Below are 27,756 nucleotides of genomic sequence, written 5' to 3' on the forward strand. Positions count from 1 at the left end.
TTCCAGGAGTGGGTGAGCACTGTGCTGACCTGTGTGGCCTCTTTCTGGGACCCTTTGCTCTGACTCGGCCACCAGGGGGCAGTACAAGACAAAACAAGCGCACGATGGGAGAGGAGGTGTGGGCTGCAAAGAAGGGCTCATCTCCACCTAGGCTTGTGCAGTGCCAGGGCTGACCACAGGGGGGCACCTGCCCCAAATCTGGGTTTCTGCCACCATTGTAGTAGATGTAGGTGTAGATGGCAGAAGAGGGGCAGGCGGGTCCACACAGACTCCTGAAAGGTCCAGTTTGAGTCTGCAGAGCAGAGGAACTTAAGGCTCTGGTAAGAACTCCTCAGACTGCCCAGCCTGTCCTCAGGCAAGGCCAGGCAGACCCCCGCCTAAGGCGGGGTGTCCAGTGACACTACGTGGCCAGGGGCTTCTGTTATTTGTTGGGGCTTGAACTCATGACCTGAGCTAGTGTGCTCAAGGCTAATGCTCTACCACTTGACCCACAGCACCATTTTCTGCTTTGTGGTAGTCAACTGGAGTTAAGAGTCTCATGAATTGCCCGGGCTGGCTTCCAACTGTGATCTTCAGATCTCAGCATCCTGAGTAGCTAAGGTGGCAGGCGTGAGCCAGAGGCACTCAGCCGTGGAGACTTTGCACACCCTGCCCGCCCCCCCCCCCGTCTTTTTTAGGGGAGGTCAGAACAGGCGGTGAATAAAGATGGCTCAGCTTCCTCACCAACTGGTCTAGCTACCCAGATAAGGGCACCTGTCACCTTTAAGCCTCAGTTTCCCCACGTATCCAGGAAACCACCTGGCTTCTCTGAGCCAGTGTACCATTCTTAGCCACACTCCCAACAAGACAGGGCAGTGTGAGGATCAGCACGGCCTGCTTCTTGCCTGGCTTAGGACACCCCAGGGTGCAGGGAATGCACGAAGCCATGAGGCTCCCCCCCCCGGCCCCCGTGTGTGCTGTATGTGGTGAATGAGGACAAGCCCTCAGTCATGCTGCACTTCTGTGCAGAGCTAGCGGCAGGGGAGACAGGAATCTAGAATGGGTGTCAGCTGGAAAGGTCTAGAGGCATGCTCACCATCCTGTGGCCGGGGGACAGGACCAGCTGACGTAGAAACCCTAAGGCCAAGGAGACTCCAAAGCAGCTCTTGGAGGACTGGGGGTGGGGGGGAGGGGGAGGTGCACAGGGCTGAGCCACACTGGTGCAGGCCAGGCTGGAGGGCCCAGAGAGCAGCCACACAGCGGGGGCCCTTCAGGGACGTCTGCAGCCAAAGGCCATCGTTGGGGAGGCCTGAGCCCAGCCTGGCTGCTGCTGGAGGCTCAGAGCTCCCATTCTTCATCAGAAGCTGCCCAGTACATGGGGAATAAATACGTGGGGTGCTTATCAGCCAGGAAGCAAGCACATACCCACTTGCTGGGGCTCCTCCAGCCTCGGGACCAGGACATCCACCCCTATACGTCCCAGGTGTTCCCTGATGGCGGCGTAGGAACTGGGCACAGCTGCCCGTGTGCCATGTCCCGGCCACATCCCTGGGAACTGCCAGCGCCTCTCCCTGGCCTGGGCAGTCACACCTGTCCAGAGCTGCGGCCAGCAGACGCTGTGCCAAGGAGATGCCTACAGAACCTCCAGGGCCATGAGGAGGCCCAGGACACGGGAACGATACTGACAGGTGAGTCTCCACAGCATGGGGTGTGAGGAGCTGCCCCCCGGCCCCTGCCAGACCCAGGTGCCTGTGGAGTGGGGTCATACCCCACAGTGGGCTGGGGGCCTCCCCGCGGCGCAGTTAGAGGGGAGGCGAACTGTGGACAGAGAGCACCTTGTTCCGCCTGGGGAACCCCCAGGTGCGGCTCTGCCGAAGGGCCATTCGCCCTGACGTTCACCACGGCTCTGTGAGAAGCAGCTGGCAGAGGAGCTCTGTCCCCGCCGGGGCCTCAGAGGAGGCCCAGCGATGGGTCACGGGTCAGTCATCTCTGTCTGTCTTGTGGGCATCTTCAGAGATGCCTGGCCGCACCAGGCATGGTTGGTAGGATGTTCTCTCACCAGCTCCCTGGGGGGGGGGGGGGGGGTGCGCACCTGTCACCACCAGCAGGTGCCCAGTGACAGCAGGGTGCATCTGCTTGGGAACACCCAGTTAGCAGAGGTGGCTTCATGGGGCCACGTGCGGGCCAAGGAAGGCGCACTACTGACACACAGCTGCCTGCCCAGCAGGAAGGACTTAGCCAGGCGCTGGTGGCTCACGTCTGTAATGCTAATCAGGAGGCTGAGATCTGAGGACACCAAGCAGGAAAGTGAAATTTTATCTACAACTAATCAGCAAAAAGCCACAAGTGGAGCTGGGGCTCAAGTGGTAGAGTGAAAGAGCTCAGGGACAGTGCCCAGGCTCTGAGTTTGCACCCTACACGCTCAAAGGAGGAAGAACTTCTTTTCACCACACAGAGGGGAAACTGAGGCTCAGCAAGGTGTACAGCATTGGACAACATGACAAATGGGCACCAGAGAACACTAGGTCAAATCTCTGGCCTTGGGCTCCAGCCCCTCCTCCTGCATTTCACCCGGCCAGGCTTCAAGAGCTCAACTTAGAAGGGAAAAGACCGAAGCCAGGCGCCAGTGCCTCACACCTGTAATCCTAGCTACTGAGGAGGCTGAGATCTGAGGATCACGGTTCAAAGCCAGCCTGGGCAGGAAAGTCTGTGAGACTCTTATCTCCAATAAACCACTAGAAAACCGGAAGTGGCGCTGTGGCTCAAGCGGTAGAGCATTCATTCGCCTTGAGCTGAAGAGCGTAGGGATAGCACCCAAGCCCAGAGTTCAAGCCCCATGACTGGAAAAAAAAAGAAGGGAAAAGACCGAAGTGGCACTATGGCTCAAGTGGTAGAGCGCTCTCCTTGAAGTGAAGAGCTGAGGGACAGCGCCCAGGCCCTGAGTTCAGGACCCACGACTGACAAAAAAAAAAAAAGAAGGGAAAGGCCCTCTCTCCATCGCCCTGCAGCCTCCCCCCTCCTGGATCCCAGGCAGTGGGGTGCACTCACCTCTGACTTGAAGGAGGCCTCATCCTCAGAGTTGGACTCCTCTGCCTCCAGCGCCTTCCTGGGCTCCCGGGGCTCACTTTCTGCCTTCACCTTCTCCCCCCGGCTGCTCTTGTCCTTGGCTGGCTTCTTGTCTGGGAAGGAGGAGGACGCAGCCCGAGGCGAGGTGCTGGGGGCACTCCGAGAGCCCTTTGAGCTGCTCTTCTTCTGCTTTTTGGCGCTGGGCTTCGGTGAGTCCGCGGTGGCTGGCCGCTTGCTGGAGGCCTTGGGCAGGGCGGCGGGCTGGGGCGCCCCCTTGGGGGACATGCTCTCCAGCTTGGTCTCCTTCAGGGCCATCTTGGGCTCCTTGAACGCGGCCTTGGGCGGCGCAGCCTTCTCCTCCTTGGGCAGCCGGCCCTCGCCCAGCTTGCGGGCGGCGTCCTTGGAGCTCTTGGCCTGCTCGCGATCGAGCTCCTTGGAGGAGCTCTTGCTCTCCGAGTCCTTGCGGGGCCTCTCACGGTGCTCCTTGGCCACCTTGTGCGGCTTGGAGGCCTTGCCGCTTTCCTTGTTGGCGTCCTGCAGGGCCAAGGGCAGGGAGGGTGAAGAGCCAGTCAGCCACCAGCTCGCGGCCACCAGCTCAGGACCGCCTGGCTCTGCCACCCCCGGCCCCGTAAAGTGTGATCCATCTGATTGAGTCGGCTAAAGACAATCTTCATAAAGCAGACAAGGCAGGCAGCTGTCCCTCTGAACTAGTGGCGGCAGGTCCAAGGGCTGTGGCAGGGCTGAGGTGACTGCCTGGAGGCGCTCACAAGCCACACGGAGCCAGGCAGAGCGGGAGCCAGGGCCGCGAGGGAGCCCCAGCAATGCACGCCGCTGCCTCGGCTGGGGGCCTGGCACACCCCGTGCCCTTCTCCACTTGTCTCCGGCTCCAGTCCTCAGTGCGCTCTGCCTGACTTCCTCTCTGGACCCTGCTGACCTGCAGGCCTCCCCATCCCAGCTGCACAGCCTTGCCCTGGCCCTGCCTCCAGGCACAGCCCAGAAGAGCTGTTTGTCTCATCCAGATGTGCTCCATCAAGCGAGCGGGCGAGCGAGCAAGCAGCTACTGCGGTCTGAGCTATCACACAGAGCCAACAGCTCCCCGGCTGGGGGTGCTGATGTGGCCCTGGCGGCTCTTACACGTGTGTCTGCCTGGGAAATGCAGAGGCCAAGGGTGAGGGTCAGCCAGGCCTGACAGAGGAGGAGTACAGATGGCGAGCAGCCCTGTCCTGATCTGGGGACGGTCTCCCAGGCAGGGGGCTCCAGCTGTCAGCACCCGTGTCCTCTGGATATGGGGAGGGGGAGCTCTGGAGCCCAGGGAGCTCAGTCAAGGACTCTGAGGCCTGTGCAGCCAGCATGGCCCAGAGTCTGCGCTCCTCTACCTATACTGTCTGCCTTGGCACTGTCTGGTACCCCACCAGGCTCCTTTCAGACTGGCATCCGTCTCTCATAGCAACACCCCACAGTCACTGCACATACCCAAGGGTGGTTCTGCTGCAAACTGCCGGACATCAGCCCTCACTTGGAAAATGCACCCATTGGCCAGGTGCTCACAGGCCCCAAGCTCACCAGACAAGAGTTCTTTGGGCGAGACTACAGCAGCCAGACCCAGGAGCACCCCTCGTGCCTGGGCGTGGGCTCCCAGGGGCCAGCGGACAGCACCATGGAGGAAGGAGGCAGGCGCACAGAGGACAAGCTGACCAGGTAAGCACCGAGCACCAGAGGGACCGCCGGCCGCCTGCTCTCAGGCCTGCCCAGTTGCTGTCTTCTCCCAAACACACCACCCACACTGGTGTCAAAGGTCAGGCCAGTACCCCAAGAAGGGCAGGCCCTGTGCCCAGTGGCTGTCGTGTCCGGGCAGTGGGTCCCCCTGGTGCTGGCACGCAGAAGGGATCCACTCTCTAGCAAGCTGAGAGGGGGTCAGGAAGCCACAGGCCATTTTGGCCCTTTGAGCAGTAGACAGGCCTGCCAGGCTGCACAGATAGAGAATGAGTCCCTAGGGTCTCCCAAATGCTGCCCTTTGGGGGTCACCCTGCCCAATGGGGGGCAGGGGGCCTCTCTGCAATCCACTGATCCGGAAAGAACACCATCATGTTCTCAAGGTCGCCCATGGCATGAGGCAGTTAAGAACAGAGGTTTTCTCCTGCCTGACACCTGACTGGTGACACGGAGCCCCTGCAGCTGGAGCAAGCAGGTGTGTCTGAAGTGCTGTGTCAGCACAGGCTGACAGGTGGTTCCAGCGTAGCCCTTCCCTGTACCTGGCAAGCAGGCACACCATCATATTGTAGATGCTACGGCATCTACAGTCACGGTAGCTGTAGACCTACGGTACCCGGCCTGTGGGTTCTCATGCCGAGGCCTCAGGGGACCCCTTTACCCCTGCATGTGGCTGGTCACTTGGCTCCCAGGGCCTGGCCAGCAAACAGCCAGCACTCAAGCAAGAGGCTGTGACGCGGTGCCTGGGCTCAGGCCCACAGACGGCATGGTGACACTGACCGCGCACAGACCTGACTCTGTGGCAAGGCTGTCTACAGAGAGGCATCTGGACATGACTCCATGCTGCTGGGGCCTCACTGAGAGGCAGAAGGCAGGTCCAAGGGACCTGCAACCCTCCTGAGCAGACATCTCCTGGAACTGCAGATCTGAGGTACAGCAAGAGAAACAACCTGAAGACACAGCCCTCCAGCTGCCAGGTGTCCCAGGTACCCACGAGGCTTGAGGGGACCTTCCTGGCACTCACACATAAGAAGCACAAGCACAGTAGGGTGCTGCTGGTTCATACCTGTCATCCTAGCTACTCAGGACGCTGAGATCTGAAGATCACATTTAAAGCCAGCCCAGGCAGGAAAGTCTGTGAAACTCATTTCCAATGAACCACCAGAAAACCCCAAGTGGAGCTGTGGCTCAAAGTGGTAGAGCACTAGCCTTGAGCAAAAGAGCTCAGGGACAGTACCTAGGCCCTTAGTTCAAGCCCCAAGAACAAGAACAACAAAAACAAACAAAAAGTAGAAACACTTCTTTCGCAAAGAGCAGTGGCGGCTGGGAGGAAGTCCCCTAAGAGCCCTAATGAGGCCTGGCCTTTCCTCTAATCACCAGGCCTGGCACGGGGAGACTTCCTCCATATGGAAAGAGCCAGAAGGACTGACCTGGTGATGGGGCTGCACCACCAACATTGCTCCTGGGCAAGACCGGGAGCTGGCCTGACCACTCTACCTGTCCTTTGTGGGGTATTCAGACCAACAGTACCCCACAGGCCAGAGAAGAAGAGTGCAGAGATGTGGGCGAGCCCCCGTGCAAGGCCTGCCGTGGGACAGGATGCTGCGACGCCATCACAGGCTCTCTAATGTCTCACCACCAACCGTCAGCAAGAGGCCTCAGGAGGGCCATAAAGATGCTAAAGCAGGTCTTCCTCAGCCGTGCAGCTCTGCCCTGCACCCTGTCCTGACCACGAGGAACAGCGGAGGCAGGAGCAGCCTGGGTCTGGCTCTGGAGCCCCAGACAGTGGGCCACGTGGGTGATGAGAATGCAATGGGCAGCAATGGCCCACCATGAGCAGTCCCGAGACTGAGTGGGCTCAGCAGTAGGGACGAGAGGGAGGTCCCAGAGGGCCCCTGGTCTCAAGAGGAAGGGGGTGAAGAGCCCAGGGTGCTGTGCCCTATCCTGCGATGCTAAGGAAGCGACAGTGGCAGCGAGACGAGCAGTGTGCTCAGGGAGCAGATGCGGGAGGGCGAGGGCCAGCTGTACAAGACCTAGTCGGCAGAGGCGGGTGCTGGCCCGGGATGCGGCAGCTGGGCCCAGCGCCCCCTCGTGACTGGCCTTCCAGCTCACTAACCTTGGAGCCGTGGGACGGTTTGGTCTTCTTGGGGTCAGAGAAGGCAGAGAGTGGAATTGTGGGTAACATGGGGTAGTCGGGGCTGGGCCTGGACACCGTTTCTGCTCCTTCGGGCATTACCATCACCTAGTGATAAAGAAGAGACAGACGTTATCAACGAGCAAGGGGGGGGGGCTGCCAAGAAAGGCCATGGAACTGGCTTCCTGGGGGAAGGGAAAGAAAGAGAGCTAGAGCCCCATTCCCCAAAGAAATTGCAGGTATTTCTCCACGGACTGCGTGCCAAGTGCTGGACCGAAGCCAGTTCAGTGGTCGAGAGTGAAGAAACCCAGGGTCCCAGGATGGCTGGGCCCAGGATGGCTGCTGGCCAGCAGATGGGAAGGCGGCCAGGAAGACCCACAGAGGAGCGTGCAGAGTGGCACGAGAAGGCAGCTGTGCCAAGGCCTGCACTGAGCACCCAGGCTGAGCGCGCCGGAGGCACAGCTGGGGAAGGCAGAAGCCAGCCAGCCAGGGTGGCAGGTGGCCATGCAGCAGACGGAGCGGCTGAGAGGGCACAGAGGGCCACGCCGGCGGGTCCCACGTGCCACTTGCGGACAGCTGAAGCCAACTGGAGTGGAGCACTCGCAGCAAGGCTGAGGCCAGAACAGAGGCCAGGACGAAGCGGGAGGAGCCCTGCTGGGGAGGGACAGCCACGGTGGGAGAAGAGAAAGAAGGCTGCAGATGGCAAGGGCCAGGGTCTTCTAGGAAACACCTGCTGTGCGGGGACAAGGCCAGGGCCAGCTCTCCACAACACTGCGGTTCACCAGCTTGCAGCGCACAGAGGGCTTCAGGCGGCGTGAGACAGAGCACAGGCACTGCAGCTCCCCAGAAGAGGACTGAACTCAGCAGAAGCAGGCCACACATCACCTCGAGCACCTGGGATTCCCCACCAAGCCAAAGCTTTCATCTGACAGCACTGATGTCACGAGTCATGGGACACGGGGCTGTCCGAGCTGTGACCTGCTCACTGGGGCCTGTTTGACCACACAACACTGAGGCATGGCACTGCCCAAGTGCCTTGCTATTGCCAGTTCCTGAAGACGGTTCCTGAGAGCCTCTGTGCCTCAGGGCTGATGACGCCACGCACACTCGGCTTTATGGAGAGGGATGCAAGCCCAGCCCAAGGCCGGGCTGGCTCCCAGAGGCTGGGGCTGGGGCTGGGGCACGCGGGCCTGTTGCTGCAGTTCCTGCTTTGACTCACCTTCCCCCTTCAAACTCATTAGCCAGCCTGAGCCTTCCAGGGAGGGCATCCTCTTCCTGGGAGAGGGGGCAGCAGGGGCAGCCTGCCTATGTCTGGTAGAAAGGGGCGCCCCGCCCCCAGCAGATAGCTGTGGGTGAGGGCAGCAGGGAATCCCACTCTGGCGGCTCCTAAGGATGGTGTGTTCCAGAATTCCAAGAGACCTCAGCAAACCAAGAGATGGCAACTCTGAGGGGCCCAGAGCTCAGTGCCCGCCTCCAGTTCTCCCAGCTCTAGCAAAACACAGGTGAGGCGGGCGCAGAGGCTGTCCCCCAGGATGCCAGCACAGGGACACAGTTACTTGGTCCTAGGAGTCACCTGGGAGAGCCACAACCAGGAGGCTGCTAAAGCTATCCGGTGGGCTTTCTGGAGGCGGGGGGGGGGGCATTCCTGGCCAGCCTGGCCCCTCCTTTCCTTCTTCCCACTCACTCGCAGGTCATGGATTAGGTGATGCTCTCACAGCCTTATCTCTAGGGCATAGAAGATGCCACCCACGAGAGCCAGAAGAACTGGGAAGACCTGAAGATACCTCCTGCATCCCAAAGAACTGTTGACTATGGAGCCCTTGGGAGCAACCACAAACACCTGCAGAGACAGAGAGGATAACACAGGGCCACAAAAAGAGGGCGTAGAGCAGAAAGAGGGGAGGCCTCTCGGAGGCCCCCCATCCTGCTCCAGGGCAACACAGAGCCAGTGTGGCATTCCCAGGTTCAGGCCAAGCCCGGCACCACCACACAGTGATCCCCACTGCAAGCGTGAGCACGCAGGACGGGCACATGCACGCAGGACGAGGCTCCATACCCTCAACTCTCTGCTCTGAACATCACTTTATACAGAAACTGCTACAAGACTGCTCAAAGATCACTGTGCACAATGAAGAGAAGGGGCTGTGCCCTGAGTGTCCCGGACACCCTAGGCCTGCCCCGGCAGCGTGCACCTCCCCCACAGTCACACGCCCTCCACCTCAGCGCCCCCAGACTGTACACTTCACACTTCACACGTGACCCACGCCCAACTCTCCTGGCACAGTGGGCACCACAACGTGCCAGCGCACTGGCAGCGACCAGGCAGGACAGGAGTAGCAGGCAGCTCGGGGGAGCCCTGCCATGACAGTGAAGGGCTGCCCAGGCCTGGCCGTGTGGACAGAACACAGGGCCCATCCTCCCTGCCACGTGCAGGAGCGGCAGGGTACACAGTGCCCGGCTCCCGGCCAGCCAGCGCCACACTCACCCCGCCGGCCATCAGGAGCTTGTAGCGGAACTCGGTGGTGGGGTTGTTGAAGGTGAGCTTCTCACAGCGCAGGTGGTTCACAGGGGGGTTGCCCTCCAGGTTCAGGAACAGGTCGTAGGTGAAGCAAACCTTCCTGGGCTCCTCCTTGAGCAAAGACAACAAGGAAATCCGCGTTGGGGGTGGGTGGAGGCTGGGCCGTGGCGCTCCTGCCCCTGCCGCCACCTGTCTCCAGATCCTCGGCTGTTCTGTCATTCAGAATAAATGAACTTACTACCTGCAGCAGAAGGGCAAAAGCAGGTGCACCTAGAAGGTGTCATTTGTCACAACGCCCAGATGCTCACCAGTCACCCTGCCACAATGTGCGGAGCCTGCCCGCCTCCTTGTCAGCCCTCATGGCACGGGCAAAGGGGAAGTCGAGGCTCACAAACACCTGACCCCTCAGAGGGGGCCCACACCCAGGTGGCGAGAGCTTGTGGCAGGTTTCTGTGCTGGCGCTACCCACAGGCCACACGACCATTCCAGTCATTGGCACAGAGCAGGACCAGGCACTTGTGGGACAAGTAAAGAGCCCCCAGGGAGGAGAGGAGTGAAAACCCAAACCACCACTACACACACACGCGTGCGCGCGCGCACACACACACACACGCACACACAAATGCATGTACGTGTGTGCATGTGTGCAGAACCTGTGTGATGGGTGTGAGAACATAGGGAAGGGAAGGGGCCAGACACAGCAGGAGTCTTCACACGGATGGTCCAGCACAGACGGATGCTGGGAGGGGGGCACAGGAAGTGACTGAGGCTGGGGACCAGCTTTCCTTCTGGGGTGATGGCCTATGCACTGGGAGTTAAAACTGATGATGGCAGCTCAGTGTGAGTGTGCACACCCACTGGATGTGCTCACTAGAAAGGGTGAATAAGTGTGCAAACTACATCCCAGTCTGTTCAGAGGCTATAAGCCCAGAGAGAAAAACACTGTGGAGGAATTCAGGACTGGTAGGCTTGTAGACACAAGTTCAGTGGGAGGCAAGGAGAGGAGGAAGCCCCAACCCTGCAGGGCTAGGAGGAGTCCCTGGAGGCAGTGTCCCTGGGGCTGGAGTTGGTCAGGCTATAAAGGGCTGGGACAGGCCAGCACGGAGCACAGCAGGAGGAGGTAAGGGCAGTGTCCTTGTCAGGAGCCCCAAGGCCCCCTCGTGGCCAGGACTGGAAGAGAAGGGTGGAGAAGGGGGAGCTGGCACTGAGAGGGGCAAAAGGGCTTGGCATGGGCCTCTGTGACCTGGCAGGCCAGGAAGGAAGGGCGGTGCAGGTGGATGTAAGCCAGAGAAGCCTGGAGCAGGAGGAAGTTGTCCCTTGGGGGACTGCTGAGTCTGACTGGTCACTTGCCAGCACCACAGACACACCACCCTGTGCACGCTCCAGACACAGCAAAATGCAGCTCCGGAGGGCACTGGGGGTCCCCGGGCAACAGAGGGAGCATCATCCAGGTGGCCCCAAACTGCAGGGTAGGAGACCTGGGTTCTTCCAACAAACTAACCATAAAGGGGAAGGAAAGTGAGGAGGGGAGGGAAGGGAGAGGAAGGGAAGGAGGGGAAGGAGGGGAACCTGCGGATGAAAAGGGCTCTAAGACCACATCTGACATCCTGACTCAAACAGAAAGAAACAAAAGGAGGGCTGGGAAGGTGGCTCAGTGGTAGAGTGCTTGCCTTGCATGCCAGAGGCCCTGGGTTCAATTCCTCAGCACCACATAAGCAAAAAGAAAAAAGCCGGAAGTGGCGCTGTGGCTCAAGTGGTAGAGCGCTAGCCTTGAGCTGAAGAGCTGAGGGACAGCGCCCAGGCCCAGAGTTCAGGCCCCAGGACTGGCCTCCCCACCCCCCCCCCCCACAAAAAAAGAAAGAAACAAAAGGAAACACTGACTTATTAAGGGATTAAGGATCATTAGTGGTGAACTAGTGTAGTTAACTACAGGAAATAGAATTAAAGGGGATTATGGGCACCACACTAGACTGTAAGTACCTTGGCCTGGCCAACTTGGCCCTGGGCTGCACCTCTATCTGGTGAAGGACCCTCACCCTCTCATCCCCAAACATCCTCTGGCCACGGCCATGACCAAGGAGGGACAGGAAGGCGGGTGGATGTTTCCCAGGGCCAGGTCAGGTAAAAACTTTGGGCCTGCCCTGGGCAGGATCACAGTGGGCACGTAGGGTCCCACACATAGGTGTCCTGGTATTCCCACGCCAAACACCAAGAGGAGGACATGGGTGGGGCAGGCCCTAGCGCAGTGTCTCGGGATCCTGAACCCTTTCAGGCCCCCCTGGAGGCACACAAGCCCATCGGGGAGGGCAAGGACAGTGAGGAGACCTGGTGACATTCTTTTTGTCCTTGGAAGTACTGGACTTGCACTCAGGCCTCTGGCTTGCCAGGCAGCTCTCCCCCAGCACCGGGCATCCAGCCTTTTGCTTAGTTTCTCGGGCAGGGTCTCCTCCAGGGTAGCTGGTACGATGGGCCTGTGCCACCACACCCCGAGTCAGCCACATTCCTCATGGAATACTGGGCTGTGGCAGCACAGGAGCCAGCAGGGAGGTGGAGGCCAGGCCCTGACACCCAGCACCACCCACAACTGGGGTGACTGAGGGAAGCAGCTTCCTGACTCACTGATAATCAGAGGTGCTTCCTGGGGGCCAGCCCCTGGCCTGGGCACATGCCAGCATCCCGCAGACGCTGGGGAACTGGCCAGACTGGTGACAGTATTCCAGTACAGCCTGTGGCCAGGCCCTCAGGGCAGAGCTCAGAGCCTGCGGGTAGGCCACCTGGCAAGTCCTTGCTGCCGAGGATCCCCCCTGGGCCCCAGGAGTCCAAACTGGTGCAAAAGGGGAGTGGGATGTCTTTAATCCAGATGGTCTCCTGGCCACCGCTGCCCCACCCACACAGAGATGCAAGGATGTCCTGTGACAGGCCTGGGGCTCTCCCAGCCCTAATGTGATGGTGGCCGAAGTTATCATCAGCATCATCCAGACAGGACAAGTGACACTGCTCCTCCTAAAGAGGCCCCATGGAGGAGGGGGTGTGGGGAGGAGGAAAAGAGGACATGGCGTGAGAAACACAGCAATCAAGAGCACCAAATGGTCCTAATTAAAAGTAATTACTAAAACAATACAAAGGGCTGGGAATGTGGCTCAGTGGTAGAGTGCTTGCCTTGCATGCATGAAGCCCTGGGTTTGATTCTTCGGTCGGTACCATATACACAGAAAAAGCCAGAAGTGATGCAGTGGCTCAAGTGGTAGAGTGCCTGAGCAAAAGTAGCTCAGGGACAGTGCCCAGGCCCTGAGTTCAAGTCCCAGGATTGGCAAAGCAAAAACAAAAAAAAACTATATGAAAACAAGCTGGGAACTGGTGGCTCACACCTGTGAATCCTAACTACTCACGAGGCTGAGATCTGAGGATACAGTCCAAAGCCAGCCTGGGCAGGTTAAGTTCTCCAATTAACCAGAAAACTGGAAGTGGAGCTGTAACTCAAAGTGGTAGAGCACTAGCCTTGAGCAAAAGAGCTCAGGGACAGCAATACCCAAGCCCCAAGTTCAAGTGCCATGACCAACAAAAACAAAACAAAATGTCGGGCTGTAAGGGTGGGGAAAGGGGTGCCTTCAGGAGCTGTAATGCTCTGCAAATGCCAGGACCTGGGCCCATCCCCAGAGCCCAAAATATGAAAAATTAAAAACCAAGCACAGTGTGGTAACACACTCCTGTAATCCCAGCAGGCCAGAGGCTGTGGCAGGAGGACAGTGAATTTGAGGCCAGTCTGGGCTTCAGAGCAAGACTATAACAAAAGAAGAAAAAAAACAGGTAAATGAAAATAGGGGGTTGGGATGGTAGCTCAGTGGCAAGGCGCTTGCCTAGTAAGTGTAATGTCCTGGATTTTATCCTCCCCCTCACCAAAAAAAAAAAAAAGATATAAAAATAAAATGTTAGGAGAAACTAAAGTCTTAGCCTGTATGCTAGGAAGAAAAGCTAAGTTGGTAACTGGTTTGTAGGCGTCCTTAAGGTGTGTAGGGTCCTTAAGGAGGTTTCCCGGAGCAGACACACACATGGAAATAGTTACAAAGTACGAGGCAAGGTAGGTGAAGTAGAAGCTAAGATGTCCAGCACTGTGTCCGCACTGTGCTGGTGAGCCATGACAGGGTCCCGGCAAGCCAGGAGTGGCCGAGCTGAATGCAGAGGGAGCTGCTGGTTCGCTCTGCCATTCTCTCTACTTCTGTGCGTATGTATTTATATTTTCACTTGGGGGTGCAGTATCCAGGCTTGAACTCAGGCCCTCACACGTGCTTGGTTTGCTTGCTCACAGCTGGCCCTTTACCATTTGAGCCACACCCCTAGCCCTACTTCTGAGCATATTTTTAAGTTTCCTATATTAAAAAACAAAACACTGAGTACAGGTGCTTGGCTCTGTCCCAGCCCCCCTCAGAGCTCTGAATCTAACACAGCACCATCTGTGCCTTGTCCTATAAGCCTACTTCTGTCCTGGTGCTGGGCGCGTGGTAAACATGGGCCTCCGCCCCTTCTCCAGGGTCCCTGTGGGCCTTGGCAAGTGCCTGGCTTCCCACTGTGTCACAGGCTTGAAGAGTGCCCCATACCAGCCACACAAACACAGAGTCACTGCTCACAGCAGGCGCCAGCACAGGAAGCTGAGGTTTAATGGCCTTTGGCCATTAATGTGCCAAAGCCACATGGAATAAATAAAGGCCAAACACATTAAGTCTGTGTCCAAAGCCCCCTGCACCTGCAGGGCCCAGTGGCTCAGGAACAAGGGCTGCTCAATAGGAGAGCATGGGAAGAAAGCTGGACACAGAAAAGCCCAGCAGACCTGCAGCCCTGCAACCCAGATTGTGGGTGACATGCCTGGATATTGCCAGGGGCTTTGCTGCGTATCAGCCAGCAGCAAGAAACAGATGTTTGGGGAGACCATAGCTGAGCCAAATGACTGGGCCCAGCCCACAAGCTGTGGGCAAGCCACGTAGCAGGAGGCAGTCGGAGGCTCCAGGCAGAGGGCTGGGGAGGATCAAGTCCTGCAACCCATATCCAGCATGTTGTAATCAGAAGAGAAACTTGAAAGAATGGGAGGAAAGCTGTGATTTGACAGCAGAGATCTCCTGGGTGACGAAGTAGCTCTGCCACTGACTCTGCATGACTCTGCGCACAGAACCGCATCTTTCTGAGCCTCAGGGAGGAGGAAGGCAAGTGGACAGGACAGTAGTGACAGTGCAGCTGTGCGAGGGTCTGCCAGGGCCAGGGGTGGTGCAGACCGTCCCCACGACACCAGAGCAGCAGACAAGGGAAGTCACCCTGGCCAGGGGCTGCCCCGGGGCTCTTATCTGTCTGTGGGAAGACCTGGACTTCACCGGAAGGGTTAGAGGGCAGATGCTCCTCCATGCAGCCAGAGCCCTCAGGGGCTTGTGCCTCAGCTTCCCACAGCACAGGGCTGCATGGGTGGAGCACTAGGAAAGGGTGAGTGTCAACACAGCACACCCAATATGCAGGCTTGGTCCAGAGCCAGGGCTCGCAGCTGCTAAGCTCCCCATAGCGCAAGCTGGTGGCCACTGGTCGGGGGGTCCCAGGTTCCTCTCTTTGTCCCTGTGTGAGCTGCAATGCAGGGAGTGGGATGTATCGTGCTGGAGAACAATTCACACCTCCACGAGGAGGAGAAGGCTTGGTGTTTGGCTTTTCCTCTCTGAATCCCTTGTGGATGTCCCATGTGCCACCTCCAGCCCCGCACAGCCTGGCCAGGTGGCCCATATCCCCAACCCATGCTGCCACCCTCCCCACAAGAGCCAGGGTGACACCAGAGTCTGCAGAGCTCAACACAGCATAACCTATCTTCCTGGGCCCAGGGCCCCCAGGTAGCGGGCTATAGAGGCTGACCCCAAATCCCTACCACAGTGCCATCCCTTCCCTGTGCAATTCCCACATGTCGGTCAGGGGCACCAGGAGAACCAGCCACCAAGCCCGTGGCCAGGTGAGCCTGAGGACACAATGGGCTTCTCAGCTCCAGGCCAGTTCCCAACTTTCTCCAGGGGCCCAGGGTGGGGCTGTACTTCCTCATGCATGCTTGAGCCTGCCCCCTAGAGAGACAGATACACACACACACACACACACACACACACACACACACACACACACACACACACACACACACACACACACACACACACACACACACACACACACACACTCACGCACTCAGACTTGGCCCTCCTAGATGAGCATGATGTACACACACACACACACACACACACACACACACACACACACACACACTCACGCACTCAGACTTGGCCCTCCTAGATGAGCATGATGTTACGGGAAGGGTCAGCAGGTGTTCCTGTGGCCTCATAACTCAGCAGCCCTGTCTGACCTCCCCTGTCTGCTGCACAAAGCCCTTCTGTTCTGGCTCCCTGCAAATCACCCAAGTCCTTCCTGCTCGGTAGCATCAGATGGCCAGCTGTCCCTGGAGATCTCAGTGGACTCACTGGGGGCTGCCCACCCCTGAATGCTGTAGAGCCCCAGGAGCCAGCAAAGGGAGTGTAGGCAGCTTCCACAGCAGCTGGCCTGGAGTCTCAGTTCAAATCAAGGACAAAAGAAGGGGCTGGGAAGGTGGCTCAGTGGTAGAGTGCTTGCCTTGCATGCATGAAGCCCTGGGTTCGATTCCTCAGCACCACATAAGCAGAAAAAGCCAGAAGTGGCTCTGTGGCTCAAGTGGTAGAGCACTAACCTTGAGCTGAAGAGCTGAGGAACAGCACCCAAGGGATAGTGCCCAGGCCCAGAGTTCAGGCCCACAACCCACAAAAAAAAAAAAAAAAAAAAAGGACGAGCTGTCCAGCCAGGCCTGGGATGGTGCTGCACGCTGTCTCCACAGCGGAGGAGCGCGTGCGTGCGTGCACGCGCGCGCGTGTGTATGTGTGTGCGTGTGCGCGCACACACGCGTGCATGTACCCGTGCACACACACACATACACACACACACACACACACACACACACACACACATACGCACACAGTGTAAATTCCTGCCCGTGACCTCCCTGTAAGGTGGCTGGGGTGTGGAGAAGCTCCTCCAGGGATTCAAAGTTCTGAAGGAGCACTGCTCAATTTACTTTTCAATTGCGCCAAATGCCAGTGGCTTAGGCCTGTAATACTAGCTACTCAGGAGGCTGAGATCTGAGGATCACAGTTCAAAGCCAGCCCAGGCAGGAAAGTCCACGAGACTCTATCTCCAATAAACCACTAGAAAACTGGAAGTGGCGCTGTGGCTCAAGTAGTAGAGCACTGGCCTCAAGATGAAGAGTGCAGGGACAGAGCCCAGGCTCAGAGTTTAATCCCCAGGACCAACAAAAAAAAACCCAAAAACCTTTGCTTGGATGCAGCAAAGGTGAGCACCTGCCTAGCACACATAGGACCCCGGGCTGCAGCCCCAGTACAAAGCAGGAAAAAAACAACAACCTGTGAGCACTGATGGCTTGCTTAGGGAGCTGCAACTGGATGGAGGTAAACTTGTTCACAGCTCAGCGCTTCCTCCTCCCACAGTGCCACAAGCAGAGAACACCGCTCTCAGGGACAGAGACGTAGGCAGAAGGGAAGGAGTCCTTGCCCGTCCTGGAGCTTTGAGTGCAATGAATGCCTGTGACAGTCAGGCTGGCACTGGCTGTGAAGAAACAGGGTGACTTTGAACTTGGACAGCCTTGTTCCAACCTTACAGCGGATCCTCTCGCCTCCTGTTTGGCCAAGTGCTCTAAGCCAGACAACACAGGGCTGGGGTAGCCATTCACTTTGAGAGAGCAAATACAGGACCTAGAAAGACTCCCAGGGAAAATTAAATCTCATCAAATGACACTGTGGCAATGCCTCAAGCCACCATGGGCCAGGCTCAGGTGTGATCCCAGTGAACACAGGCCAGGAACACCCCCCCCCCAAAATCCCCCTATCCTCACACCCACTCCACCTTAGCCCAAGCCACAGCCTGTGGGACCCAAACCCAGGACAGGGCCAAGCACATTCTGTCTGGCGGCTACTGACTGGCTTTTGGACAAGCCTGGGTCAGGTCTGCCCCATGATGTACTAGGTCCACAGGGCGATGCAAGACACGGCTGGACCTTGTGCCCAGAGAACAGCTGAGCCAGGGGAACTGGAGGAAGCCTCGATCTAGGACAGGTCAAGCGGCGAATGCTCTCACATCACCCAGTCACTCCACAGGTTTCCTGGTGTGTTCAGGCACCCTGACTCTGCCCTCCTCCCAAGGCTGCTGCCTTTTTCTAGAAGATGCCGGTCCTTTGGCATGGCTCACTCTGTCTCCTTTGGCATGGCTCACTCTGTCTCCCCTGAGGGAGACTCTCCCAAGCCCTTCCTGCCAAGACCCCAAAGCAGGGGCGGCATCCAGAGCTTCAGCCTCAGAGAACGTGTGGTACCTGCCTCTGACATGCCTGCTTCTATGGCTGTGCATGACAGCTGCCTTTGAGCCCCACAAGAAACAGGGCTGTGACTCAGGTCCTCCTAAGTGTGCAGACTTAGAAGTGCTGTGGGCAGGGAAACCCCAGCAATGGGCAGAAGACAAGCAGACCCTCCTCTCACTGCAAATGAAGCGGGGTGGCCCCTCACATGGCTCCGGCATATGCTGCCAGGAGGCAGCCAAAAGGAACTAGGGGCTAGCAATGGGTTTTGCTTTTTTGTTTTCAGAAGGTTTTTCGGTGCCAGTACTTAAACTCAGGGCCTCAGGCTCTTGCGATGATCTTTTTCATTCATGGCTGGTGCTCTATCACCTGAGCCACACCTTTACTTTTGGCTTTTTGCTGGCTAACTGGAGATAAGAGGCTCTCAAATTTGTGTGCTAAGGCTTGCTCCAAACCTTAATTCTTAGATCTCAAACTCTTGAGTAGCTAGGATTATAGGTGTGAACCACTAGCCTGATTGGCAAAAGGTTTTTCATATAATTCCAAAAGCACAATCCATAGGGGAAAAAATATCAAAATTTAAAACTTGTTTGGCAAGACATATTTTGAAAGACTTTATTTATTTATTTATTTATTTATTTTTGGGTCCAGTCGTGGGGCCTGAACTCTGGGCCTGGGCACTGTCCCTCAGCTCTTCAGCTCAAGGCTAGCGCTCTACCTCTTGAGCCACAGCACCACTTCCGGCTTTTTTCTTTTTTCTTATGTGGTGCTGAGGAATCGAACCCAGGGCCTCAGGCATGCAAGGCAAGCACTCTACCACTGAGCCAACTTCCCAGCCCTTTTGAAAGACTTTGAAGAGGACTTGGAAGCCAGGCACCAGTGGCTCACGCTTGTAATCCTACCTACTCAGGAAGCAGAGATCTGAGGATCATGGTTCAAAGCTAGCTTGGACAGGAAAGTCCATGAGATTCTTATTTCCGATTAACTAAGAAAACCAGAAGTGGCACTGTGGCTCACATAGTGGTAAAACACTAGCCTTGAGCTAGGGGGTCAGGAATAGTGTTCAGGCCCAGAGTTCAAGTCCTACAATGAAAGGAAGGAAGGGAGGGAGGGAGGGAGGGAGGGAAGAATGAAAGAAGGAAATAATTCCAGGTGTGGTGATGCCCACCACCAGGTGTGGTGGTGCCAGCTACTCATGAGGTGGTCTGGACAAATCATGAGACCTTACTTGAAAAAAAAAAAGAAGCCACTAAAAGCAAAAGGACTGGTGGCCTGATGTTAATGGTAGAGTATCTGCCTAGCAGGTAGAAGGCCCTGAGTTTAAATCCCAGCATTGCCACAAAACAAAACAAATAGAAAACATTTTGATACCTCGCCAAAGTTATGTAAGAATTGCAAATAAGCCCATGAAAAGATCTCAATGACACCAGTACACAAGAAGGCCCATCTCACCCAGGAGGGTGGCCGCAGGTACCGTACAGGAATAGCCAGCGTGGGAGCCCTGGGGGAGCCCAGCATGCTGAAGGCTGAGGCCAGAGTCCCAAGCCAGCCTGGCCTAGAGATGAGTCATGCATGCTAGTGGAATGTGAACGGGAGCTGCCACAGGCCAAGTCTGGCCATCACTCAAAAGGCTAAAGGCAGACACAGCAAAAGGCTGGTAATCCCACTGGCCTAGGGCTCAGGGGGAATGGATTCCATGTTATGGGAATGGCACCTTGTTAAAGGGGCTGAGCAAGTGTCAGCCACACACCGGAAAGGAAAGATGAGGTGTGGGTAATGTGACAGTCTCATCTTACAATGCTCCAAATTCTTATCACAACCCAACTAACAATCTCTTTCCTTGGTTTTTAACAAATAAACATAACTTGGGCTGGGAACATGGCTTAGTGGTAGAGTGCTTACCTAGCATGCATGAAGCCCTGGGTTCTATTACTTAGTACCACATAAACAGAAAGCCAGAAGTGGTGCTGTGGCTCAAGTGGTAGAGTGCCAGTCTTGAACACACAGAGGCTCAGAGACAGTGCCCAGGCCCTGAGTTCAGGCCCCAGGACTGGCCAAAAACAAAAACAAAAAACAAAAGCAGAAAACAGAAAAAAACAAAAACTTGATAACTTCTGTTCAAATGAAAACTTGCATAAAACTATAAGCATTAGCAGGCACTGGTGCACTGGGTTCTATTACTTAGTACCACATAAACAGAAAGCCAGAAGTGGTGCTGTGGCTCAAGTGGTAGAGTGCCAGTCTTGAACACACAGAGGCTCAGAGACAGTGCCCAGGCCCTGAGTTCAGGCACCAGGACTGGCCAAAAACAAAAACAAAAAACAAAAGCAGAAAACAGAAAAAAACAAAAACTTGATAACTTCTGTTCAAATGAAAACTTGCATAAAACTATAAGCATTAGCAGGCACTGGTGCACTGGGCTGTGACATAATTGGGTCCCAGTCCCAGGGACCAGGTAGCCCTGAGCCAAAGGCAGGGAAGCTGCAGGCTGAACGTGGGCCAGAATGCAGATGTACTCCTAAACCGCCGCACTGGGATGAAAAGAAACAGGACGCTCAGACTCACCTGAGCATGCACCTACTTCACTTCCTGCCCCCTAGACCTCCTGCAACCTAGATAGGGACGGGTGCCGTATGCTCCCTCTCCTGGGAAATATGGCTCCTCTAATAATAATAAAAAGAAAAAAAAAAAAAGAAAAGGAACAGGGACCCATAGGGTGTACCCACTGGCCCAGCAAGAAAGGGTCCCCTTATAGCCCACAGTAAATCATACCTCATGACAAACCACAACAGATGGAGAACACCTGAAAAATACACTGAAATTCAACAGCCACTTGGCCAAACAATAAGTCACTAGGAAAATTAGACAATAATGAGGGAAAAAAAAAACAAAACCCAGTGTGTAAAACTTGTGTCACAGGTGTGACATTTGCACAAGATAAGACAGGAATATAAATGAAATGGAGCAAACCTGCTGACTTGATCACAATTGCTTCTCCCATGAGATCAGCTGCATGGACAAACTTGTAATAATGTTAAGAAAAAAGCTCACAGGAAGTAACCAAAGTCAAAATGCAAGTGGGAACTACTAATCTCACACAATGAGAAGTCTAAAAGATTACAACTTGCTAATTAACTTAGCTACAGAAAATGGCACATGCCTAGAAACAACCGAAACTATGCAAGAGGGAGAAATTCTTGACAGCTCTACAAGAAACTGAGTCAACCATCAAAACTTCCCCCAAGGGCTGGGAAGGTGGCTCAGTGGTAGAGTGTTTACCTTGCATGCATGAAGCCTTGGGTTCGATTCCTCAGCACCATATAAGCAGAAAAGGCCAGAAGTAGAGCTATGGCTTGAGTGGTAGAGCACTAGCCTTGAGCTGAAGAGGTGAGGGACAGCGCCCAGGCCCAGGGTTCAGGCCCCATGACTGGCCAAAAAAAAAAAAACTTCCCCCCCAAAGTGGGGCACTGGTGGCTCATGCCTGTGATCCTGGCCATTCAGATGGCTGAGATCTGAGTATCATGGTTCAAAGCCAGCCCAGGCAGGAAAGTTTATGAGACTTTTATCTCTAACCACCAAAAAGCCACAGAAGTGGAACTTTGGCTCAAGTGGTAGAGCGCTAGTCTTGAGCCAAAATGCTCAGGGACAGTACACAGGCTCTGAATTAAAACAGCACAAAACAACAACAATAACAACAACAACAAAAACCTTGTCCAAAAGTAAAGTGTAGGGCCTCAAGAGACAAAAGGAGCAGGGCAGGGCATGTGCTGGCACTCCATTGTGTCAGCATTTCCAAATTTGGTGTTGGAAGACACCACAAAACCAAGACACAAACCTTCAATGAAACACTAGCAAATGACCTCAGCAGCTCACAGGAAGATCATGTATGGATTGCAAATGTCCATCAATAATGCAGCACATCACTGGAGGAAGGCAAAGGGCCAATGTGATCATCTCCACAGAAGTGGGACAGAGGGCATGCCATAAGAAACATGCACTCAGGGCTGGGAATGTGGCTTAGTGGTCCAGTGCTTGCCTAGCATGCATGAAGCTCTGGGTTCCATTCCTCAGTACAACATACACAGCAAAAGCTTGAAGTGGTGCTGTGGGTGGAGTGGTAGAGTGCTAGCCTCGAGCCAAAGCTCAAGGACAATGTCCAGGCCCTGAGTTCAAGCCCCAGGACAAGAAAAGAAAGATAGAAAGAAAGAAAGAGAGAAAGAAAGAAAGAAAGGAAGGAAGAAAGAAAGAAAGAAAGAGAAAGAGAAAGAAAGAAAGAGAGAGAGAAAGAGGAAGGGAGGAAGGGAGGAAGGGAGGAAGGAAGGAAAAAGGAAAGGGAAGGAAGGAAGGAAGGAAGGAAGGAAGGAAGGAAGGAAGGAAGGAAGGAAGGAAGGAAGGAAGGAAGGGGGAAAGGAAAAAGAAACACATACCCGGCCTATGCCTGGAATGTGGGCAGAAGTTCTGAGGGCCTGGAAAGCAGCAATTAGGATGACAGCAGATACAGCACAGTGACAGAGCTCCACAAATACTTGGGGCCAGCTGGAAAGGTGCAGAAATGGTACTGGAAATGTCACAGGCAGTGCACTTTCTTCATCCAATGAAGGGCATTTATGACAACCACAGTGGACACCCTAGTCCACAGTTCAAAGGGAAGGGGGGGGGGGGAGAACTATTGACATTGTTGGCCTTGTGCTGGAGGCCTTACCAGAGCAGTGAAGCAAGAGAACCAAGGGTCTAGAACCTGGAAAAGAACATAATGCAGTGGATCCATACAAAACCCCACTGAAGCTAGTCAACGTGTTTGGTCCAGTTGTAGAGAACAAGGCTAAACACAACTCAGTGTGAGAGTGAAGAAAGCCCTAGCATGTGACAGACTTACTGCAGAATTCCAGCAAGCCTTGCCAGAACTAACACTGACTCCACAGACCCCACAGGACAGAAAGGGAAGGGGGCTACCAGACCGCCCATAAAGCCAGTACTTCATGGCACACAAAATGGCTCAGGGACATGACAACAAAAAAGAACTGTAGACCAGTCTCTTTGACAAACACAGATGCAAAAATCTTCAATAAAATACTTGCTAAGCAAATGCATCAATGCACAAACAGGTCAGCTACTACAACCAAGTAGGCTGCATTCCAGAGATGCAAGGTTGTTTCAATCAGCACTTCCTTTATAAATGACCCATCTCAGGCATTTTGCAAGAGCCCAGAAAACTGGTTCAAACAAATAGAAGGGAGCCCAGAATAGCCAAAAGCATATTGGAGGGACACCCTACAAAACTCAAGAGTTGGAAAACTCATACAATTTCTAATTTTCCTAGCAATTGCAAGGCTCCAGGTTCAATCCCTAGTACCACTACCCAAAAACACTACAAACAAAAAACCAAAATCACCTGGATAAGGGCTGAGGATGGAGCTCAGAGGTAAAGCACTTGCCCTAACAGGTATGCATCCCAGGGCAATATATCCAGTGCATCTATACCACCCCGGCACAACATCTAGCACTCTGCATACCCCAAGGCAGGACATAATACTGCCATCCACTAAGTACTCCTTCCTGTGCTGACAAGCCCAGCAGCTGCGGGGCAGGCCACCTGGTGCATGCTGATCATTCACCACTGCTTTCAAGGCTGGCCACTCTAATAGCTGTGTTTTACAGGAGACTTCTACATAGGGACCCAGAAGTATACAGAACACAGGACATAGGACAAATACTGTTCCTGTCCCTAGCAGTGAGTAAAAAGCCAAGACAAGGCTCAAGGACCCCAGAAAGGACAAGGATGGAGAGTAGACCCCTGGAAAGGCTTTTTGCCTTCCTGAAGCCCAGCACAGGTAAGACTAGCATGGACAGGCTCAAAGCCAAGGGGCAGCCCAGTCCCTCCTCCAGAGGCAAAGACGGAGACTTACAGCCCTGAACTGGACATCAGTCTTGGTGAGGTGTGGCTAGCAGGCCGGGTGACGGCTGCTCACACCTGCTGCTGCTAGCTGCCCGAGATTCCTGCTCTAAGTGAAGAAAGATAGGGAGTGGAGCCGAGTGCTGCCCTGTCCTGCCACCTTGGGAGGGGCCCGGAAGTCCCCACCACTCAGTGCTGATAACAGCTTGGCATGCATGTGCTAAGCATGGGTCTATCCACAGCAGAAAGTCAAGGAGGCCAGGAGCACAGTTCTCCCCAACAGGCTTCCTGACCTCTTGTTCAGAACAAGAGGTCCACGAACCTGGATGACAGTTCCATCCCAGGACACTTATAAGCGCTGACATAGGTCAGAGGGTGGGCGGGAGGGAGTAAGGCAGTGTGACTTCCTTCTGGGGCCCAAGTGTCCAGGCTCTGAAATCATCTCCCACATCCAGACAGGAACTTCATGCTACCCCCAGAGAGCAGAGGACAGCGGGACAAGGGCATCAGTGCCCTCTTCAGCTCTGCACTAATGTGCTGCTCCCTCGATGGTATCAAGGGGCTCGTGGACACAGTAATCTACCAACAGTCTCAGAATCAGAAAGACAAAAAAGCCAGGCACTGATAGCTCACACTCATAATCCCAGTTACTCCGGAGGAGGCTGAGTTCAGAGGATTTTAGTTCAAAACCAGTCTAGGCAGAAAAGTCTATCTCCAATTAATCAGCAAAAAGCAGGGCTGGAGGTACAACTCAAGTGGCAGAGTGCCAGTTGAGCAACCAAGCAAGTGAATAAGCCTAATGAGTGCAGCCATGAGCATAAACTGAAAGTCTGGTACTGATGGAAAAATATCAGAAGGCCAAACTGCTGTGTTCTGTGGCAAGAGCACCCCCAGGTCTGGCAGTTCCAGCTGAGACCCAGAACAATTTGGGCATCGGTAACCCCCCCCCCACACACACACACACAACCCTGGCCACAGCACAGAGCACTCCCCTCCCCCAGCGCAGGCTCCATTTGGCTCATGGTCACAAAGCTGTGACACTGGGCCTGACCACCCTGAGGGCCGAGGTCCAGTTGAGGCCTGAGCCACAAGCACCCCACCTCTGATAAAACACTGAACCAGGACTCCTCTACCTTTCAGGGTCTCCAGGGCCTGGAGCAAGGCTCTGGGAACTGCCTGCCCAGTGCACTATCTGGCCTGCATGCGGGGCCTTGGGCAAGGGCCTTAAAAGCCTCCAGGATCCATAGGACCCTACACTGTTTCAGGGCCTCAAAAGCACTTAGCCTAAGTCAACTGGAATGAGTTGCAGCCAGCCATGGGGGTCCCGGCCCTTCACCCCTGGAGAACTCCAGTGAGCACTCAGCAGAGGGACCACGCGGTGCCCTGCCCATCCTGAGGGGCTGCCGTCATTTCCCTACCATCTCCTACCAAGCGGAATTCTAGAAGGCCATGTGTATGTTTCTGGCTGGCCCCACAGGGCCAAGAGCAGGGAGGTGGGGGCACAAGTGGGCTTAGTTGTGCTCCTGGCCTCTGAGCCTCAGTCTGTGAGCAGCCCCCTGGCAGACCTGCCACTGGGCTCCCTGGCAGGGGCACACCTAGGTGCCTCTCCAAGGTCCCTGTGGCTGAGTGGTTTGTAGAAGAGCAGAGCTCCTACTGCATCTAAAGCAGGCTGGGTATAAAAAAAAAAAAAGAGTCACTTTCCAGCAAGCCAGGTGGCAGCAAGGACCCAAGGGAGACCTCTAGGAAAGCCACTCAAGCCCATCAAGGCAAAGCCAGGCAATGCCATTGACGGCCCCTAGGGGGCACCTGTGAGCAGGGGAGGTGGGTGTAGCACTTTTTAACTATAGGCGGTTTAAGAGATGCCAGAAACCACAGACTCAGAGGATAAAACCTTACTGCTGTGTCATCCCATGTGGTGACAGGGGTCCATATCACGCTGTGACGATGGTCTGCAGTGCCTTACACAATCAGAATAGTGAACTCTGCAGCTCCCAACATACAAAAAAACGACACTTGAGGGACCCTGAGGTCACTCACACTGCAGGTATCAAGTTACACCACCGTGCACCACACGTAAGTCAACCATAGAAACATTTTGAGCCGGGCATGATAGTGCTAATGCTTCAGAAAAGAAAGGAAAAGGGCTGGGAAGGTGGCTCAGTGGTATAGCGCTTGCCTTGCATGCCAGAGGCCCTGGGTTCGATTCCTCAGCACCACATAAGCAAAAAGAAAAAAGCTGGAAGTGGCGCTGTGGCTCAAGTGGTAGAGCGCTGGCCTTGAGCTGAAGAGCTGAGGGACAGCGCCCAGGCCCAGAGTTCAGGCCCCATGACTGGATCTCCCCCCCCCAAAAAAAAAAGAAAAGAAAGGAAAAAACAAAAACTTTCTGGGGTTTGAACAAGAAGCTTCTCACCCCCAGTTAACTATGCTGCTGTTTTAATTCCCTCCCTCTATCACACCAAATTTGGTTCTTCCATTCAAAAATAATGGCACAAGCCACTTGTCTGATCTTTCTAGATTTTTGTCACCACAGTAGCCAGTAATGGCTACTGTGAGCCTGCCCTGGGGACATATGGATGTTCATTCATTCATTCATTTATTCAATCAGTCGACCATTATTTCAGTGGTATTGGAGGGCTTGAATTCAGGTCTTGGAGGTCTTGGGTGCTGTCCCTTAGTTTTTCTCAGTGAAAGCTTATACTCTACTTCTGGAATAGCTGGGATTACAGGAAGGAGGCACAGAATCCTGCTGTCTTATTCATTTTCTTCTAGGCATGGGGCCGTGGCCTGGTGCAGCCTGTCAGGAGCTACACCTGCTTCCAGCCTAGACTCCCCCGGAAAACTCAATCCCTGGCCTGCGTTCCACTGAGATGGCCTTGCTCCCCTGGGACTTGAGTATTTTGTCCATCATACTTAGGTAGCTGCATTGACTTCCTACTGACAAATTCACTGATTTGATTTTTAGTCTTTAGAGACTCTGTAGCCCAGGCTGGCCTAGAACTCATCCCATTCACTACCCACGGTGATTGCAGGGTCCTACCTTGTTTCTGAAGTGCACCTCAATGGGCATGATGAAGCCAGCATAACCCGACTCTTCCACTTTGTAGGGGGGCTCCTTGCACACTGAAAAGAAAGGGAAAACCATCCATGAGCTTCCTGCTCCCATTGCCCCACCTCCCCTGGGGCTGGCTGGTGTCTCTTGGTAAGACCAAGTTCCCCAGGGAGAATGGTGTGCATGCTGGGGGCCTGGGCAAGAGAAAGGTGATCTGCTGCCACCTGAGCCTTCAGTGAGTTGTGCAGGCAAGGGTAAGGAAGAAGCGAGGACCCCAGCAGGCCTCCCAGTTAGGCCAGTCCAGGTACAGGCTATAGCTGTAGAGTGTCCCTGACTACAGCCCTCTAGCAACATCAGGCTCTGTGCAGGGCCGGGCACACAGGACATAAGGAGCTAGGTTTTGGGTTCTCTTCCCAGATCCTTCTTTTGCACCTAACAACCACTTGCCCACATTGCTATGACAGAGCAGCACTACCCCCAAACACTTAAGAAAACAACAACAAAATCTTGAGCAAGAGTCAAGTACACATAAAATATGTCCATCATCTCGTCCAAAATAAACCACATGCGTTGACATGTCGGCTGTCACTATGCAAATGCCATGGAAATATGGTTCCCAGCTCATAAGGAAAAAAATCATAACAGTAAAGAGCCAGTGCCCTAGCCCTATGTTCCATCCCCTCCAAAACAAGGACCACTGGGGAAAGGAAGCCCCTCTGCTTGCTCATGAAGGTCCTAATACTTTACTGAAGCTCTTGGACATGTGCAGCTGAGGGGTTAGCATGAATGTCTCCATGAGCATGCACCGAAGTGCACCCATGTAAAACTTGCTGTGGTGAGCCTCCCAGTTTCCTCCCCCCCTTTGGTTCCTGGGTCTGCTGGGAAGATCCCAGCACCAGAGCTCAGGTAAGCACACAAATGCCGACGACAGTGCTGTGCTCTCCGTCTCCACACCTCAGTCACCCTGCACAACTGCAGGTTTTATTCCTTGTCATCACCTCCCAAA

The 27,756-nt window shown here is 55.0% G+C and overlaps 1 protein-coding gene across 2 annotated transcripts in view; it reads right to left on the reverse strand.

Moving 5' to 3' along the window:
• Mllt1 (MLLT1 super elongation complex subunit) overlaps window positions 1-27,756 on the reverse strand; it is a 51,143-nt gene that overhangs the window by 5,622 nt on the left and 17,765 nt on the right. The window contains exons 3-6 of one of the 2 annotated variants that reach the window (XM_070008521.1): window positions 26,739-26,821; window positions 9,375-9,518; window positions 6,872-6,997; window positions 3,028-3,579 (exon numbers count right to left, since the gene is read on the reverse strand). In XM_070008521.1, the coding sequence (XP_069864622.1) occupies window positions 3,028-3,579; window positions 6,872-6,997; window positions 9,375-9,518; window positions 26,739-26,821 (905 nt within the window). The remainder of the gene's footprint in view (window positions 1-3,027; window positions 3,580-6,871; window positions 6,998-9,374; window positions 9,519-26,738; window positions 26,822-27,756) is intronic. The other variant, XM_070008522.1, reaches the window with a different exon arrangement.

The sequence above is a fragment of the Dipodomys merriami genome, unplaced genomic scaffold (genome assembly GCF_024711535.1).
Source record: "Dipodomys merriami isolate MVZ:Mamm:240054 unplaced genomic scaffold, mDipMer1.0.p SCAF_70, whole genome shotgun sequence".
Classification (NCBI taxonomy): Eukaryota; Metazoa; Chordata; class Mammalia; order Rodentia; family Heteromyidae; genus Dipodomys; species Dipodomys merriami.